This window comes from Oncorhynchus nerka, unplaced genomic scaffold, assembly GCF_034236695.1.
Source record: "Oncorhynchus nerka isolate Pitt River unplaced genomic scaffold, Oner_Uvic_2.0 unplaced_scaffold_1093, whole genome shotgun sequence".
Lineage (NCBI taxonomy): Eukaryota > Metazoa > Chordata > Actinopteri > Salmoniformes > Salmonidae > Oncorhynchus > Oncorhynchus nerka.
In genome coordinates, this window is record NW_027040227.1 from 83,650 (window position 1) to 105,019 (window position 21,370).

Genomic DNA, 21,370 nt, shown 5'->3' on the forward strand with positions numbered 1-21,370 from the left:
ACATTGGCCTCATGGTGAACTCCCTGAGCAGTTTCCTCAGGTCATAACATTGGCCTCATGGTGAACTCCCTGAGCAGTTTCCTCAGGTCACAACATTGGCCTCATGGTGAACTCCCTGAGCAGTTTCCTCAGGTCATAACATTGGCCTCATGGTGAACTCCCTGAGCAGTTTCCTCAGGTCACAACATTGGCCTCATGGTGAACTCCCTGAGCAGTTTCCTCAGGACATAACATTGGCCTCATGGTGAACTCCCTGAGCAGTTTCCTCAGGACATAACAACATTGGCCTCATGGTGAACTCCCTGAGCAGTTTCCTCAGGACATAACAACATTGGCCTCATGGTGAACTCCCTGAGCAGTTTCCTCAGGACATAACATTGGCCTCATGGTGAACTCCCTGAGCAGTTTCCTCAGGACATAACATTGGCCTCATGGTGAACTCCCTGAGCAGTTTCCTCAGGACATAACATTGGCCTCATGGTGAACTCCCTGAGCAGTTTCCTCAGGTCATAACATTGGCCTCATGGTGAACTCCCTGAGCAGTTTCCTCAGGTCATAACATTGGCCTCATGGTGAACTCCCTGAGCAGTTTCCTCAGGACATAACAACATTGGCCTCATGGTGAACTCCCTGAGCAGTTTCCTCAGGACATAACATTGGCCTCATGGTGAACTCCCTGAGCAGTTTCCTCAGGACATAACAACATTGGCCTCATGGTGAACTCCCTGAGCAGTTTCCTCAGGACATAACATTGGCCTCATGGTGAACTCCCTGAGCAGTTTCCTCAGGACATAACATTGGCCTCATGGTGAACTCCCTGAGCAGTTTCCTCAGGACATAACATTGGCCTCATGGTGAACTCCCTGAGCAGTTTCCTCAGGACATAACATTGGCCTCATGGTGAACTCCCTGAGCAGTTTCCTCAGGACATAACAACATTGGCCTCATGGTGAACTCCCTGAGCAGTTTCCTCAGGACATAACATTGGCCTCATGGTGAACTCCCTGAGCAGTTTCCTCAGGACATAACATTGGCCTCATGGTGAACTCCCTGAGCAGTTTCCTCAGGACATAACATTGGCCTCATGGTGAACTCCCTGAGCAGTTTCCTCAGGACATAACAACATTGGCCTCATGGTGAACTCCCTGAGCAGTTTCCTCAGGACATAACAACATTGGCCTCATGGTGAACTCCCTGAGCAGTTTCCTCAGGACTTGAAAACTTATTGACTCAAGATATTTCACCATTTCCCTCTACGATGATGATGAAGACCTGTTAGTGACAATTTACATTTTGAACCCCCCCCAAAAAATATATAACTAACAAAAATACATTTGGTAAATGATTGTTTCTAAATTTGAACAAATCCCAATGTTGTTTAAACATCTATACCTCTAATGTTGTTTACGGCCACACCACATTTACCCATGAGCAGAGAGACTAACTGACTGGGGAGAGGTCAAAGTGTTACCTGTGAGGGGAGAGGTCAGAGTGTTACCTGTGAGGGGGAGGGGAGAGGTCAAAGTGTTACCTGTGAGGGGAGAGGTCAAAGTGTTACCTGTGAGGGGGAGGGGAGAGGTCAAAGTGTTACCTGTGAGGGGAGGGGAGAGGTCAGAGTGTTACCTGTGAGGGGAGGGGAGAGGTCAGAGTGTTACCTGTGAGGGGAGAGGTCAAAGTGTTACCTGTGAGGGGAGAGGTCAAAGTGTTACCTGTGAGGGGAGAGGTCAAAGTGTTACCTGTGAGGGGGAGAGGTCAAAGTGTTACCTGTGAGGGGAGGGGAGAGGTCAAAGTGTTACCTGTGAGGGGAGAGGTCAAAGTGTTACCTGTGAGGGGAGAGGTCAAAGTGTTACCTGTGAGGGGAGAGGTCAAAGTGTTACCTGTGAGGGGGAGGGGAGAGGTCAAAGTGTTACCTGTGAGGGGAGAGGTCAAAGTGTTACCTGTGAGGGGAGGGGAGAGGTCAAAGTGTTACCTGTGAGAGGGAGGGGAGAGGTCAAAGTGTTACCTGTGAGGGGGAGGGGAGAGGTCAGAGTGTTACCTGTGAGGGGAGGGGAGAGGTCAAAGTGTTACCTGTGAGGGGAGAGGTCAAAGTGTTACCTGTGAGGGGAGGAGAGGTCAAAGTGTTACCTGTGAGGGGAGAGGTCAAAGTGTTACCTGTGAGGGGGAGGGGAGAGGTCAAAGTGTTACCTGTGAGGGGAGAGGTCAAAGTGTTACCTGTGAGGGGAGAGGTCAAAGTGTTACCTGTGAGGGGAGAGGTCAAAGTGTTACCTGTGAGGGGAGAGGTCAAAGTGTTACCTGTGAGGGGGAGGGGAGAGGTCAAAGTGTTACCTGTGAGGGGAGAGGTCAAAGTGTTACCTGTGAGGGGGAGGGGAGAGGTCAAAGTGTTACCTGTGAGGGTTAGGGGAGAGGTCAAAGTGTTACCTGTGAGGGTTAAGGAGGGGTCAAAGTGTTACCTGTGAGGGGGAGGGGTGAGCAAGGTCAAACTGTTCTGCCCGACGACTGGCTTCGGCCAGAGCTGCTCTGTGTGCTGGATCCCACATTTTCTCCTTTCGCTCCTTCTGTTGGTCAACACATCAACACAGACATCTCTCTGTCAACACAGACATTCCTCTGTCAACACATCAACACAGACATCCCTCTGTCAACACAGACATCTCTCTGTCAACACAGACATTCCTCTGTCAACACATCAACACAGACATCCCTCTGTCAACACAGACATCCCTCTGTCAACACAGACATCCCTCTGTCAACACAGACATCCCTCTGTCAACACAGACATCCCTCTGTCAACACATCAACACAGACATTCCTCTGTCAACACAGACATCCCTCTGTCAACAGACATCCCTCTGTCAACACATCAACACAGACATCCCTCTGTCAACACAGACATCCCTCTGTCAACACAGACATCCCTCTGTCAACACATCAACACAGACATCCCTCTGTCAACACAGACATCCCTCTGTCAACACAGACATCCCTCTGTCAACACAGACATCCCTCTGTCAACACAGACATCCCTCTGTCAACACATCAACACAGACATCCCTCTGTCAACACAGACATCCCTCTGTCAACACAGACATCCCTCTGTCAACACATCAACACAGACATCCCTCTGTCAACACAGACATCCCTCTGTCAACACATCAACACAGACATCCCTCTGTCAACACAGACATTCCTCTGTCAACACATCAACACAGACATCCCTCTGTCAACACAGACATCCCTCTGTCAACACAGACATCCCTCTGTCAACACAGACATCCCTCTGTCAACACATCAACACAGACATCCCTCTGTCAACACATCAACACAGACATCCCTCTGTCAACACAGACATCTCTCTGTCAACACAGACATCTCTCTGTCAACACAGACATCCCTCTGTCAACACAGACATCCCTCTGTCAACACAGACATCCCTCTGTCAACACATCAACACAGACATCCCTCTGTCAACACATCAACACAGACATCTCTCTGTCAACACAGACATTCCTCTGTCAACACAGACATTCCTCTGTCAACACAGACATCCCTCTGTCAACACATCAACACAGACATCCCTCTGTCAACACAGACATCCCTCTGTCAACACATCAACACAGACATCCCTCTGTCAACACAGACATCCCTCTGTCAACACATCAACACAGACATCCCTCTGTCAACACAGACATCCCTCTGTCAACACATCAACACAGACATCCCTCTGTCAACACAGACATCCCTCTGTCAACACAGACATCCCTCTGTCAACAACAGACATCCCTCTGTCAACAACAGACATCCCTCTGTCAACACAGACATCCCTCTGTCAACACAGACATCCCTCTGTCAACACAGACATCTCTCTGTCAACACAGACATCCCTCTGTCAACACATCAACACAGACATCCCTCTGTCAACACATCAACACAGACATCCCTCTGTCAACACAGACATCCCTCTGTCAACACAGACATCCCTCTGTCAACACATCAACACAGACATCCCTCTGTCAACACAGACATCCCTCTGTCAACACAGACATTCCTCTGTCAACACAGACATTCCTCTGTCAACACAGACATCCCTCTGTCAACACATCAACACAGACATCCCTCTGTCAACACATCAACACAGACATCTCTCTGTCAACACAGACATTCCTCTGTCAACACAGACATCCCTCTGTCAACACATCAACACAGACATCCCTCTGTCAACACATCAACACAGACATCCCTCTGTCAACACATCAACACAGACATCCCTCTGTCAACACATCAACACAGACATCTCTCTGTCAACACAGACATCCCTCTGTCAACACAGACATCCCTCTGTCAACACAGACATCCCTCTGTCAACACATCAACACAGACATCTCTCTGTCAACACAGACATCCCTCTGTCAACACAGACATCCCTCTGTCAACACAGACATCCCTCTGTCAACACAGACATCCCTCTGTCAACACAGACATCCCTCTGTCAACACATCAACACAGACATCTCTCTGTCAACACATCAACACAGACATCTCTCTGTCAACACATCAACACAGACATCTCTCTGTCAACACAGACATCCCTCTGTCAACACAGACATCCCTCTGTCAACACATCAACACAGACATCTCTCTGTCAACACAGACATCCCTCTGTCAACACAGACATCTCTCTGTCAACACAGACATCCCTCTGTCAACACAGACATCCCTCTGTCAACACAGACATCCCTCTGTCAACACAGACATCCCTCTGTCAACACATCAACACAGACATCTCTCTGTCAACACAGACATCCCTCTGTCAACACAGACATCCTTCTGTCAACACAGACATCCCTCTGTCAACACAGACATCCATCTGTCAACACAGACATCCATCTGTCAACACAGACATCCCTCTGTCAACACATCAACACAGACATCCCTCTCAACAGACATCTCTCTGTCAACACAGACAATACTCTGTCAACACAGACATCCCTCTGTCAACACAGACATTCCTCTGTCAACACAGACATCCCTCTGTCAACACATCAACACAGACATCCCTCTGTCAACACATCAACACAGACATCCCTCTGTCAACACAGACATCCCTCTGTCAACACAGACATCCCTCTGTCAACACAGACATCCCTCTGTCAACACAGACATCCCTCTGTCAACACAGACATCCCTCTGTCAACACATCAACACAGACATCCCTCTGTCAACACATCAACACAGACATCCCTCTGTCAACACAGACATCCCTCTGTCAACACAGACATCCCTCTATCAACACATCAACACAGACATCTCTCTGTCAACACAGACATCCCTCTGTCAACACAGACATCCTTCTGTCAACACAGACATCCATCTGTCAACACAGACATCCATCTGTCAACACAGACATCCATCTGTCAACACAGACATCCCTCTGTCAACACATCAACACAGACATCCCTCTGTCAACACATCAACACAGACATCCCTCTCAACAGACATCTCTCTGTCAACACAGACAATACTCTGTCAACACAGACATCCCTCTGTCAACACAGACATTCCTCTGTCAACACAGACATCCCTCTGTCAACACATCAACACAGACATCCCTCTGTCAACACAGACATTCCTCTGTCAACACAGACATCCCTCTGTCAACACATCAACACAGACATCCCTCTGTCAACACATCAACACAGACATCCCTCTGTCAACACATCAACACAGACATCCCTCTGTCAACACAGACATCCCTCTGTCAACACAGACATCCCTCTGTCAACACAGACATCCCTCTGTCAACACAGACATCTCTCTGTCAACACAGACATCCCTCTGTCAACACAGACATCCCTCTGTCAACACATCAACACAGACATCCCTCTGTCAACACATCAACACAGACATCTCTCTGTCAACACAGACATCCCTCTGTCAACACAGACATCCCTCTGTCAACACAGACATCCCTCTGTCAACACAGACATTCCTCTGTCAACACAGACATCCCTCTGTCAACACAGACATCCCTCTGTCAACACAGACATCCCTCTGTCAACACAGACATCCCTCTGTCAACACATCAACACAGACATCTCTCTGTCAACACAGACATCCCTCTGTCAACACAGACATCCCTCTGTCAACACATCAACACAGACATCTCTCTGTCAACACATCAACACAGACATCTCTCTGTCAACACATCAACACAGACATCTCTCTGTCAACACAGACATCCCTCTGTCAACACAGACATCCCTCTGTCAACACAGACATCCCTCTGTCAACACATCAACACAGACATCCCTCTGTCAACACAGACATCCCTCTGTCAACACAGACATCCCTCTGTCAACACAGACATCCCTCTGTCAACACATCAACACAGACATCCCTCTGTCAACACATCAACACAGACATCCCTCTGTCAACACAGACATCCCTCTGTCAACACAGACATCCCTCTGTCAACACAGACATCCCTCTGTCAACACATCAACACAGACATCTCTCTGTCAACACAGACATCCCTCTGTCAACACAGACATCCTTCTGTCAACACAGACATCCCTCTGTCAACACAGACATCCCTCTGTCAACACAGACATCCCTCTGTCAACACAGACATCCCTCTGTCAACACAGACATCCATCTGTCAACACAGACATCCCTCTGTCAACACATCAACACAGACATCCCTCTCAACAGACATCTCTCTGTCAACACAGACAATACTCTGTCAACACAGACATCCCTCTGTCAACACAGACATTCCTCTGTCAACACAGACATCCCTCTGTCAACACATCAACACAGACATCCCTCTGTCAACACAGACATCCCTCTGTCAACACAGACATCCCTCTGTCAACACAGACATCCCTCTGTCAACACAGACATCCCTCTGTCAACACAGACATCTCTCTGTCAACACAGACATCCCTCTGTCAACACAGACATCCCTCTGTCAACACATCAACACAGACATCCCTCTGTCAACACATCAACACAGACATCTCTCTGTCAACACAGACATCCCTCTGTCAACACAGACATCCCTCTGTCAACACAGACATCCCTCTGTCAACACAGACATTCCTCTGTCAACACAGACATTCCTCTGTCAACACAGACATCCCTCTGTCAACACAGACATCCCTCTGTCAACACAGACATCCCTCTGTCAACACAGACATCCCTCTGTCAACACATCAACACAGACATTCCTCTGTCAACACAGACATCTCTCTGTCAACACAGACATTCCTCTGTCAACACAGACATTCCTCTGTCAACACAGACATCCCTCTGTCAACACAGACATCCCTCTGTCAACACAGACATCCCTCTGTCAACACAGACATCCCTCTGTCAACACATCAACACAGACATTCCTCTGTCAACACAGACATCTCTCTGTCAACACAGACATCTCTCTGTCAACACAGACATTCCTCTGTCAACACAGACATTCCTCTGTCAACACAGACATTCCTCTGTCAACGTGTTTGTTGGTCAATATAAGCATACACTATTTATACACAAAAGTATGTGGACACCCCTTCAAATGAGTGGATTCGGCAATGTCTGTTGCTGACATAGGATGCCACCTTTCCAACAAGTCAGTTTGTCAAATTTCTGCCCTGCTAGTGCTGTCCTGGTCAACTGTACGTGCTGTTATTGTGAAGTGGAAACGTCTAGGAGCAACAACGGCTCAGCCACGAAGTGGTAAGCCACACAAGGTTACAGAACAGGACCGCTGAGTGCTGAAGCACATAGTAAAAATAGTCTGTCCTCGGTTGCAACACTCACTACTGAGTTCCAAACTGCCTCTGGAAGCAACGTCAGCACAAGAACTGTTCGTCGGGACCTTCATGAAATGGGTTTCCGTGGCCGAGCAGCCGCACACAAGCCTAAGATCACCATGTGAAATGCCAAGCGTCGGCTGGAGTGGTGTAAAGCTCAGCGCCATTGGACTCTGGAGCAGTGGAAACACGTTCTCTGGAGTGATGAATCACGCTTCACCAACTGGCAGTCTGATGAATGAATCTGGGTTTGGCGGATGACAGGAGAACGCTACCTGCCTGAATGCATGGTGCCAACTGTAAAGTTTGGTGGAGAAGGAATAATGGTCTGGGGCTGTTTTTCATGGTTCGGGCCCCTTAGTTCCAACGAGGGGAAATCTTAACGCTACAACATACAATGACATTCTAGACGATTCTGTGCTCTTGTGGCTGAACAGCAATGTACCAACATCTAGTGGAAAGCCTTCCCAGAAGAGTGGAGGCTGTTATAGCAGCAATGTACCAACATCTAGTGGAAAGCCTTCCCAGAAGAGTGGAGGCTGTTATAGCAGCAATGTTCCAACATCTAGTGGAAAGCCTTCCCAGAAGAGTGGAGGCTGTTATAGCAGCAATGTTCCAACATCTAGTGGAAAGCCTTCCCAGAAGAGTGGAGGCTGTTATAGCAGCAAAGGGGGGTCCAACTCCATATTAATGACTTCCCAGAAGAGTGGAGGCTGTTATAGCAGCAAAGGGGGGGGTCCAACTCCATATTAAAGCCTTCCCTGAAGAGCGGAGGCTGTTATAGCAGCAAAGGGGGGTCCAACTCCATATTAAAGCCTTCCCTGAAGAGCGGAGGCTGTTATAGCAGCAAAGGGGGGTCCAACTCCATATTAATGACTTCCCAGAAGAGTAGAGGCTGTTATAGCAGCAAAGGGGGTCCAACTCCATATTAATGACTTCCCAGAAGAGTGGAGGCTGTTATAGCAGCAAAGGGGGGGTCCAACTCCATATTAATGACTTCCCTGAAGAGTGGAGGCTGTTATAGCAGCAAAGGGGGGCCAACTCCATATTAATGACTTCCCAGAAGAGTGGAGGCTGTTATAGGGGGGTCCAACTCCATATTAATGACTTCCCAGAAGAGTAGAGGCTGTTATAGCAGCAAAGGGGGGTCCAACTCCATATTAAAGCCTTCCCAGAAGAGTGGAGGCTGTTATAGCAGCAAAGGGGGTCCAACTCCATATTAAAGCCTTCCCAGAAGAGTGGAGGCTGTTATAGCAGCAAAGGGGGCCAACTCCATATTAATGACTTCCCAGAAGAGTGGAGGCTGTTATAGGGGGTCCAACTCCATATTAATGACTTCCCAGAAGAGTAGAGGCTCTGTTATAGCAGCAAAGGGGGGTCCAACTCCATATTAAAGCCTTCCCAGAAGAGTGGAGGCTGTTATAGCAGCAAAGGGGGTCCAACTCCATATTAAAGCCTTCCCAGAAGAGTAGAGGCTGTTATAGCAGAAAAGGGGGTCCAACTCCATATTAAAGCCTTCCCAGAAGAGTGGAGGCTGTTATAGCAGCAAAGGGGGGGGGTCCAACTCCATATTAAAGCCTTCCCAGAAGAGTGGAGGCTGTTATAGCAGCAAAGGGGGGGTCCAACTCCATATTAATGACTTCCCAGAAGAGTAGAGGCTGTTATAGCAGCAAAGGGGGGGTCCAACTCCATATTAATGACTTCCCAGAAGAGTAGAGGCTGTTATAGCAGCAAGGGGGGGGCCAACTCCATATTAATGGTCATGATTTTGGAATGAGACGTTGGACGAGCAGGTGTCCACATACTTTTGTAAATCAACGTGCAAATCCTCGTTACTTGGCCACACAAATCCACTCCATACCTGGATTCTCTCTCTGAGAGCTTTAGGGAACAACTCATATCCATGTTTGATCCCAATGTGGTACTTTCCAGATGGATTATCCCAAGCATGAGGGATCTGAGGACAGAGAGAGACATGTGTTAATGTAGCTACAGGCTAATAACTACAGGCTAACAGTCTGTACAGAGAGACATGTGTTAATGTAACTACAGGCTAATAACTACAGGCTAACAGTCTGTACAGAGAGACATGTGTTAATGTAGCTACAGGCTAACAGTCTGTACAGAGAGACATGTGTTAATGTAGCTACAGGCTAACAGTCTGTACAGAGAGACATGTGTTAATGTAGCTACAGGCTAATAACTACAGGCTAACAGTCTGTACAGAGATACATGTGTTAATGTAACTACAGGCTAACAGTCTGTACAGAGATACATGTGTTAATGTAGCTACAGGCTAACAGTCTGTACAGAGAGACATGTGGTAATGTAGCTACAGGCTAATAACTACAGGCTAACAGTCTGTATAGAGAGACATGTGTTAATGTAACTACAGGCTAACAGTCTGTACAGAGATACATGTGTTAATGTAGCTACAGGCTAACAGTCTGTACAGAGAGACATGTGGTAATGTAGCTACAGGCTAATAACTACAGGCTAACAGTCTGTATAGAGAGACATGTGTTAATGTAGCTACAGGCTAACAGTCTGTACAGAGAGACATGTGTTAATGTAGCTACAGGCTAATAACTACAGGCTAACAGTCTGTACAGAGATACATGTGTTAATGTAACTACAGGCTAACAGTCTGTACAGAGAGACGTGTTAATGTAACTACAGGCTATTAACTACAGGCTAACAGTCTGTACAGAGAGACATGTGTTAATGTAACTACAGGCTAATAACTACAGGCTAACAGTCTGTACAGAGAGACATGTGTTAATGTAGCTACAGGCTAATAACTACAGGCTAACAGTCTGTACAGAGAGACATGTGTTAATGTAGCTACAGGCTAACAGTCTGTACAGAGACATGTGTTAATGTAACTACAGGCTAACAGTCTGTACAGAGAGACATGTGTTAATGTATCTACAGGCTAACAGTCTGTACAGAGAGACATGTGTTAATGTAGCTACAGGCTAACAGTCTGTACAGAGATACATGTGTTAATGTAGCTACAGGCTAACAGTCTGTACAGAGAGACATGTGTTAATGTAACTACAGGCTAATAACTACAGGCTAACAGTCTGTACAGAGAGACATGTGTTAATGTAGCTACAGGCTAATAACTACAGGCTAACAGTCTGTACAGAGAGACATGTGTTAATGTAGCTACAGGCTAACAGTCTGTACAGAGAGACATGTGTTAATGTAGCTACAGGCTAACAGTCTGTACAGAGAGAGACATGTGTTAATGTAGCTACAGGCTAACAGTCTGTACAGAGAGACATGTGTTTATGTAGCTACAGGCTAATAACTACAGGCTAACAGTCTGTACAGAGAGACATGTGTTAATGTAGCTACAGGCTAATAACTACAGGCTAACAGTCTGTACAGAGAGACATGTGTTAATGTAGCTACAGGCTAATAACTACAGGCTAATAACTACAGGCTAACAGTCTGTACAGAGAGACATGTGTTAATGTAACTACAGGCTAACAACTACAGGCTAACAGTCTGTACAGAGAGACATGTGTTAATGTAGCTACAGGCTAATAGTCTTTACAGAGAGACATGTGTTAATGTAGCTACAGGCTAATAACTACAGGCTAACAGTCTGTACAGAGAGACACGTGTTAATGTAGCTACAGGCTAATAACTACAGGCTAACAGTCTGTACAGAGAGACATGTGTTAATGTAGCTACAGGCTAATAACTACAGGCTAACAGTCTGTACAGAGAGAGATGTGTTAATGTAACTACAGGCTAACAGTCTGTACAGAGAGACATGTGTTAATGTAACTACAGGCTAACAGTCTGTACAGAGAGACATGTGTTAATGTAGCTACAGGCTAATAACTACAGGCTAACAGTCTGTACAGAGAGACATGTGTTTATGTAACTACAGGCTAACAGTCTGTACAGAGAGACATGTGTTAATGTAGCTACAGGCTAATAACTACAGGCTAACAGTCTGTACAGAGAGACATGTGTTAATGTAGCTACAGGCTAATAACTACAGGCTAACAGTCTGTACAGAGAGAGATGTGTTAATGTAACTACAGGCTAACAGTCTGTACAGAGAGACATGTGTTAATGTAACTACAGGCTAACAGTCTGTACAGAGAGACATGTGTTAATGTAGCTACAGGCTAATAACTACAGGCTAACAGTCTGTACAGAGAGACATGTGTTTATGTAACTACAGGCTAACAGTCTGTACAGAGAGACATGTGTTAATGTAGCTACAGGCTAATAACTACAGGCTAACAGTCTGTACAGAGAGACATGTGTTAATGTAGCTACAGGCTAACAACTACAGGCTAATAACTACAGGCTAACAGTCTGTACAGAGAGACATGTGTTAATGTAACTACAGGCTAACAACTACAGGCTAACAGTCTGTACAGAGAGACATGTGTTAATGTAGCTACAGGCTAATAACTACAGGCTAACAGTCTGTACAGAGAGACATGTGTTAATGTAGCTACAGGCTAATAACTACAGGCTAACAGTCTGTACAGAGAGACACGTGTTAATGTAGCTACAGGCTAATAACTACAGGCTAACAGTCTGTACAGAGAGACACGTGTTAATGTAGCTACAGGCTAATAACTACAGGCTAACAGTCTGTACAGAGAGACATGTGTTAATGTAACTACAGGCTAATAACTACAGGCTAACAGTCTGTACAGAGAGACATGTGTTAATGTAGCTACAGGCTAACAGTCTGTACAGAGAGACATGTGTTAATGTCGCTACAGGCTAATAACTACAGGCTAACAGTCTGTACAGAGAGACATGTGTTAATGTAACTACAGGCTAATAACTACAGGCTAACAGTCTGTACAGAGAGACATGTGTTAATGTAGCTACAGGCTAATAACTACAGGCTAACAGTCTGTACAGAGAGACATGTGTTAATGTAGCTACAGGCTAACAGTCTGTACAGAGAGACATGTGTTAATGTAGCTACAGGCTAACAGTCTGTACAGAGAGACATGTGTTAAATGTAGCTACAGGCTAATAACTACAGGCTAACAGTCTGTACAGAGAGACATGTGTTAATGTAGCTACAGGCTAACAGTCTGTACAGAGAGACATGTGTTAATGTAGCTACAGGCTAACAGTCTGTACAGAGAGAGACATGTGTTAATGTAGCTACAGGCTAACAGTCTGTACAGAAAGACATGTGTTAATGTAGCTACAGGCTAACAGTCTGTACAGAGAGACATGTGTTAATGTAGCTACAGGCTAACAATCTGTACAGAGAGACATGTGTTTATGTAGCTACAGGCTAATAACTACAGGCTAACAGTCTGTACAGAGAGACATGTGTTAATGTAGCTACAGGCTAATAACTACAGGCTAACAGTCTGTACAGAGAGACATGTGTTAATGTAGCTACATGCTAATAACTACAGGCTAATAACTACAGGCTAACAGTCTGTACAGAGAGACATGTGTTAATGTAACTACAGGCTAACAACTACAGGCTAACAGTCTGTACAGAGAGACATGTGTTAATGTAGCTACAGGCTAATAACTACAGGCTAACAGTCTGTACAGAGAGACATGTGTTAATGTAGCTACAGGCTAATAACTACAGGCTAACAGTCTGTACAGAGAGACACGTGTTAATGTAGCTACAGGCTAATAACTACAGGCTAACAGTCTGTACAGAGAGACACGTGTTAATGTAGCTACAGGCTAATAACTACAGGCTAACAGTCTGTACAGAGAGACATGTGTTAATGTAACTACAGGCTAATAACTACAGGCTAACAGTCTGTACAGAGAGACATGTGTTAATGTAGCTACAGGCTAACAGTCTGTACAGAGAGACATGTGTTAATGTCGCTACAGGCTAATAACTACAGGCTAACAGTCTGTACAGAGAGACATGTGTTAATGTAACTACAGGCTAATAACTACAGGCTAACAGTCTGTACAGAGAGACATGTGTTAATGTAGCTACAGGCTAATAACTACAGGCTAACAGTCTGTACAGAGAGACATGTGTTAATGTAGCTACAGGCTAACAGTCTGTACAGAGAGACATGTGTTAATGTAGCTACAGGCTAACAGTCTGTACAGAGAGACATGTGTTAATGTAGCTACAGGCTAATAACTACAGGCTAACAGTCTGTACAGAGAGACATGTGTTTATGTAACTACAGGCTAACAGTCTGTACAGAGAGACATGTGTTAATGTAGCTACAGGCTAATAACTACAGGCTAACAGTCTGTACAGAGAGACATGTGTTAATGTAGCTACAGGCTAACAACTACAGGCTAATAACTACAGGCTAACAGTCTGTACAGAGAGACATGTGTTAATGTAACTACAGGCTAACAACTACAGGCTAACAGTCTGTACAGAGAGACATGTGTTAATGTAGCTACAGGCTAATAACTACAGGCTAACAGTCTGTACAGAGAGACATGTGTTAATGTAGCTACAGGCTAATAACTACAGGCTAACAGTCTGTACAGAGAGACACGTGTTAATGTAGCTACAGGCTAATAACTACAGGCTAACAGTCTGTACAGAGAGACACGTGTTAATGTAGCTACAGGCTAATAACTACAGGCTAACAGTCTGTACAGAGAGACATGTGTTAATGTAACTACAGGCTAATAACTACAGGCTAACAGTCTGTACAGAGAGACATGTGTTAATGTAGCTACAGGCTAATAACTACAGGCTAACAGTCTGTACAGAGAGACATGTGTTAATGTAGCTACAGGCTAACAGTCTGTACAGAGAGAGACATGTGTTAATGTAGCTACAGGCTAACAGTCTGTACAGAGAGAGACATGTGTTAATGTAGCTACAGGCTAACAGTCTGTACAGAGAGACATGTGTTAATGTAGCTACAGGCTAATAACTACAGGCTAACAGTCTGTACAGAGAGACATGTGTTTATGTAACTACAGGCTAACAGTCTGTACAGAGAGACATGTGTTAATGTAGCTACAGGCTAATAACTACAGGCTAACAGTCTGTACAGAGAGACATGTGTTAATGTAGCTACAGGCTAATAACTACAGGCTAACAGTCTGTACAGAGAGACATGTGTTAATGTAGCTACAGGCTAACAGTCTGTACAGAGAGACATGTGTTAATGTAGCTACAGGCTAACAGTCTGTACGGAGACAGTGTGACCAGGAAGTGGCAGCGTGGCGAGGGTAGCGTACCTTGAGCGTCCTCCCGGACAGCCCGGTCACCTCTCCGTCTTTGGGCTCCACCACCGTCGCCATGGTGACGTCTCCACTGCCTGTCGTATCGATGATGTCAACGATCTTCGGCTTGCCCTCCGTCGTGGTCTGAGGGAGAGAGGACACAGATGTTGAAGAGTGTAAAATACACACACACTATCTGACCGAAAAACACACACAAATTATGTTTCCACAATGAGTACACCTTGACATACTGGTGACACAGTGCAACTAATCCTGACTGGTCAACAGCTTCTATCTCCAGGGCCACCAGACTGATAAACAGCTTCTATCTCCAGGGCCATCAGACTGGTCAACAGCTTCTATCTCCAGACCATCAGACTGATAAACAGCTTCTATCTCCAGACCATCAGACTGATAAACAGCTTCTATCTCCAGACTGATAAACAGCTTCTATCTCCAGACCATCAGACTGATAAACAGCTTCTATCTCCAGACCATCAGACTGATAAACAGCTTCTATCTCCAGACCATCAGACTGATAAACAGCTTCTATCTCCAGACCATCAGACTGATAAACAGCTTCTATCTCCAGACCATCAGACTGGTCAACAGCTTCTATCTCCAGACCATCAGACTGATAAACAGCTTCTATCTCCAGACTGATAAACAGCTTCTATCTCCAGACCGATAAACAGCTTCTATCTCCAGACCATCAGACTGGTCAACAGCTTCTATCTCCAGACCATCAGACTGATAAACAGCTTCTATCTCCAGACTGATAAACAGCTTCTATCTCCAGACCATCAGACTGATAAACAGCTTCTATCTCCAGACTGATAAACAGCTTCTATCTCCAGACCATCAGACTGATAAACAGCTTCTATCTCCAGACCGATAAACAGCTTCTATCTCCAGACCATCAGACTGATAAACAGCTTCTATCTCCAGACCATCAGACTGGTAAACAGCTTCTATCTCCAGACCGATAAACAGCTTCTATCTCCAGACCGGTCAACAGCTTCTATCTCCAGACTGATAAACAGCTTCTATCTCCAGACCGATAAACAGCTTCTATCTCCAGACTGGTAAACAGCTTCTATCTCCAGGGCCATCAGACTGATAAACAGCTTCTATCTCCAGACCATCAGACTGATAAACAGCTTCTATCTCCAGACCATCAGACTGACAAACAGCTTCTATCTCCAGACCGGTCAACAGCTTCTATCTCCAGACCGGTCAACAGCTTCTATCTCCAGGCCATCAGACTGATAAACAGCTTCTATCTCCAGACCGATAAACAGCTTCTATCTCCAGACCATCAGACTGATAAACAGATTCTATCTCCAGACTGATAAACAGCTTCTATCTCCAGACCATCAGACCGATAAACAGCTTCTATCTCCAGACCATCAGACTGACAAACAGCTTCTATCTCCAGACCATCAGACTGATAAACAGCTTCTATCTCCAGACCATCAGACTGATAAACAGCTTCTATCTCCAGACCATCAGACTGATAAACAGCTTCTATCTCCAGACTGATAAACAGCTTCTATCTCCAGACCATCAGACTGACAAACAGCTTCTATCTCCAGACCATCAGACTGACAAACAGCTTCTATCTCCAGACCATCAGACTGATAAACAGCTTCTATCTCCAGACCATCAGACTGACAAACAGCTTCTATCTCCAGACCATCAGACTGATAAACAGCTTCTATCTCCAGACTGATAAACAGCTTCTATCTCCAGACCGATAAACAGCTTCTATCTCCAGACCGATAAACAGCTTCTATCTCCAGACCATCAGACCGATAAACAGCTTCTATCTCCAGACCATCAGACTGATAAACAGCTTCTATCTCCAGACTGATAAACAGCTTCTATCTCCAGACCGATAAACAGCTTCTATCTCCAGACCATCAGACTGACAAACAGCTTCTATCTCCAGACCATCAGACTGATAAACAGCTTCTATCTCCAGACTGATAAACAGCTTCTATCTCCAGACTGATAAACAGCTTCTATCTCCAGACTGATAAACAGCTTCTATCTCCAGACCGATAAACAGCTTCTATCTCCAGACCATCAGACTGATAAACAGCTTCTATCTCCAGACTGATAAACAGCTTCTATCTCCAGACTGATAAACAGCTTCTATCTCCAGACCATCAGACTGATAAACAGCTTCTATCTCCAGACTGATAAACAGCTTCTATCTCCAGACCATCAGACTGATAAACAGCTTCTATCTCCAGACCGATAAACAGCTTCTATCTCCAGACCGGTCAACAGCTTCTATCTCCAGACTGATAAACAGCTTCTATCTCCAGACCGATAAACAGCTTCTATCTCCAGACTGGTAAACAGCTTCTATCTCCAGGGCCATCAGACTGATAAACAGCTTCTATCTCCAGACCATCAGACTGATAAACAGCTTCTATCTCCAGACTGATAAACAGCTTCTATCTCCAGACCGATAAACAGCTTCTATCTCCAGACTGGTAAACAGCTTCTATCTCCAGGGCCATCAGACTGGTCAACAGCTTCTATCTCCAGGCCATCAGACTGATAAACAGCTTCTATCTCCAGACCGATAAACAGCTTCTATCTCCAGACCATCAGACTGATAAACAGCTTCTATCTCCAGACCATCAGACCGATAAACAGCTTCTATCTCCAGACCATCAGACTGACAAACAGCTTCTATCTCCAGACCATCAGACTGATAAACAGCTTCTATCTCCAGACCATCAGACTGATAAACAGCTTCTATCTCCAGACCATCAGACTGATAAACAGCTTCTATCTCCAGACTGATAAACAGCTTCTATCTCCAGACCATCAGACTGACAAACAGCTTCTATCTCCAGACCATCAGACTGACAAACAGCTTCTATCTCCAGACCATCAGACTGATAAACAGCTTCTATCTCCAGACTGATAAACAGCTTCTATCTCCAGACTGATAAACAGCTTCTATCTCCAGACCGATAAACAGCTTCTATCTCCAGACCATCAGACTGATAAACAGCTTCTATCTCCAGACTGATAAACAGCTTCTATCTCCAGACCATCAGACTGATAAACAGCTTCTATCTCCAGACTGATAAACAGCTTCTATCTCCAGACCATCAGACTGATAAACAGCTTCTATCTCCAGACCGATAAACAGCTTCTATCTCCAGACTGATAAACAGCTTCTATCTCCAGACTGATAAACAGCTTCTATCTCCAGACCATCAGACCGATAAACAGCTTCTATCTCCAGACTGATAAACAGCTTCTATCTCCAGACTGATAAACAGCTTCTATCTCCAGACCGATAAACAGCTTCTATCTCCAGACCATCAGACTGACAAACAGCTTCTATCTCCAGACCATCAGACTGATAAACAGCTTCTATCTCCAGACCGATAAACAGCTTCTATCTCCAGACTGATAAACAGCTTCTATCTCCAGACTGATAAACAGCTTCTATCTCCAGACTGATAAACAGCTTCTATCTCCAGACCATCAGACTGATAAACAGCTTCTATCTCCAGACCGGTCAACAGCTTCTATCTCCAGACCGATAAACAGCTTCTATCTCCAGACCGATAAACAGCTTCTATCTCCAGACCGATAAACAGCTTCTATCTCCAGACCGATAAACAGCTTCTATCTCCAGACCGATAAACAGCTTCTATCTCCAGACCGATAAACAGCTTCTATCTCCAGACTGATAAACAGCTTCTATCTCCAGACCGATAAACAGCTTCTATCTCCAGACCATCAGACCGATAAACAGCTTCTATCTCCAGACCGATAAACAGCTTCTATCTCCAGACCATCAGACCGATAAACAGCTTCTATCTCCAGACCATCAGACTGATAAACAGCTTCTATCTCCAGACCATCAGACCGATAAACAGCTTCTATCTCCAGACCATCAGACTGATAAACAGATCTCCAGACCATCAGACTGACAAACAGCTTCTATCTCCAGACCATCAGACTGATAAACAGCTTCTATCTCCAGACCAGCTTCTATCTCCAGACTGATAAACAGCTTCTATCTCCAGACCATCAGACCAGACCATCAAACAGCTTCTATCTCCAGACTGATAAACAGCTTCTATCTCCAGACTGATAAACAGCTTCTATCTCCAGACCATCAGACTGATAAACAGCTTCTATCTCCAGACTGATAAACAGCTTCTATCTCCAGACCATCAGACTGATAAACAGCTTCTATCTCCAGACCGATAAACAGCTTCTATCTCCAGACCGGTCAACAGCTTCTATCTCCAGACCGATAAACAGCTTCTATCTCCAGACTGATAAACAGCTTCTATCTCCAGACCGATAAACAGCTTCTATCTCCAGACCATCAGACCGATAAACAGCTTCTATCTCCAGACCATCAGACTGATAAACAGCTTCTATCTCCAGACTGATAAACAGCTTCTATCTCCAGACCGATAAACAGCTTCTATCTCCAGACTGGTAAACAGCTTCTATCTCCAGGCCATCAGACTGGTCAACAGCTTCTATCTCCAGACTGATAAACAGCTTCTATCTCCAGACCGATAAACAGCTTCTATCTCCAGACCATCAGACTGATAAACAGCTTCTATCTCCAGACCATCAGACCGATAAACAGCTTCTATCTCCAGACCATCAGACTGACAAACAGCTTCTATCTCCAGACCATCAGACTGATAAACAGCTTCTATCTCCAGACCATCAGACTGATAAACAGCTTCTATCTCCAGACCATCAGACTGATAAACAGCTTCTATCTCCAGACTGATAAACAGCTTCTATCTCCAGACCATCAGACTGACAAACAGCTTCTATCTCCAGACCATCAGACTGACAAACAGCTTCTATCTCCAGACCATCAGACTGATAAACAGCTTCTATCTCCAGACTGATAAACAGCTTCTATCTCCAGACTGATAAACAGCTTCTATCTCCAGACCGATAAACAGCTTCTATCTCCAGACCATCAGACTGATAAACAGCTTCTATCTCCAGACTGATAAACAGCTTCTATCTCCAGACCATCAGACTGATAAACAGCTTCTATCTCCAGACTGATAAACAGCTTCTATCTCCAGACCATCAGACTGATAAACAGCTTCTATCTCCAGACCGATAAACAGCTTCTATCTCCAGACTGATAAACAGCTTCTATCTCCAGACCATCAGACCGATAAACAGCTTCTATCTCCAGACCGATAAACAGCTTCTATCTCCAGACTGATAAACAGCTTCTATCTCCAGACCGATAAACAGCTTCTATCTCCAGACCGATAAACAGCTTCTATCTCCAGACCATCAGACTGACAAACAGCTTCTATCTCCAGACCATCCGATAAACAGCTTCTATCTCCAGACCGATAAACAGCTTCTATCTCCAGACTGATAAACAGCTTCTATCTCCAGACCGATAAACAGCTTCTATCTCCAGACCATCAGACTGATAAACAGCTTCTATCTCCAGACCATCAGACTGATAAACAGCTTCTATCTCCAGACCGGTCAACAGCTTCTATCTCCAGACCGATAAACAGCTTCTATCTCCAGACCGATAAACAGCTTCTATCTCCAGACCGATAAACAGCTTCTATCTCCAGACCGATAAACAGCTTCTATCTCCAGACCGATAAACAGCTTCTATCTCCAGACCGATAAACAGCTTCTATCTCCAGACCGGTCAACAGCTTCTATCTCCAGACCGATAAACAGCTTCTATCTCCAGACTGATAAACAGCTTCTATCTCCAGACCGATAAACAGCTTCTATCTCCAGACCATCAGACCGATAAACAGCTTCTATCTCCAGACCATCAGACTGACAAACAGCTTCTATCTCCAGACCATCAGACCGATAAACAGCTTCTATCTCCAGACCATCAGACCGATAAACAGCTTCTATCTCCAGACCATCAGACTGACAAACAGCTTCTATCTCCAGACCATCAGACCGATAAACAGCTTCTATCTCCAGACCGGTCAACAGCTTCTATCTCCAGACCGGTCAACAGCTTCTATCTCCAGACCGGTCAACAGCTTCTATCTCCAGACCGGTCAACAGCTTCTATCTCCAGACCGGTCAACAGCTTCTATCCAGACCGGTCAACAGCTTCTATCTCCAGACCGGTCAACAGCTTCTATCTCCAGACCGGTCAACAGCTTCTATCTCCAGACCGGTCAACAGCTTCTATCTCCAGACCGGTCAACAGCTTCTATCTCCAGACCGGTCAACAGCTTCTATCTCCAGACCGGTCAACAGCTTCTATCTCCAGACCGGTCAACAGCTTCTATCTCCAGACCGGTCAACAGCTTCTATCTCCAGACCGGTCAACAGCTTCTATCTCCAGACCGGTCAACA

General features: G+C 45.3%; 1 protein-coding gene across 1 annotated transcript in view; it reads right to left on the minus strand.

Annotated features, from left to right (window-relative positions):
• The window catches only part of LOC135570123 (tripeptidyl-peptidase 2-like), an 84,240-nt gene that overhangs the window by 56,210 nt on the left and 6,660 nt on the right, over positions 1 to 21,370 (minus strand). The window contains 3 exon segments of the mRNA XM_065016191.1: positions 2,451 to 2,555; positions 9,666 to 9,761; positions 15,005 to 15,133. Coding sequence (XP_064872263.1) covers positions 2,451 to 2,555; positions 9,666 to 9,761; positions 15,005 to 15,133 — 330 coding nt within the window.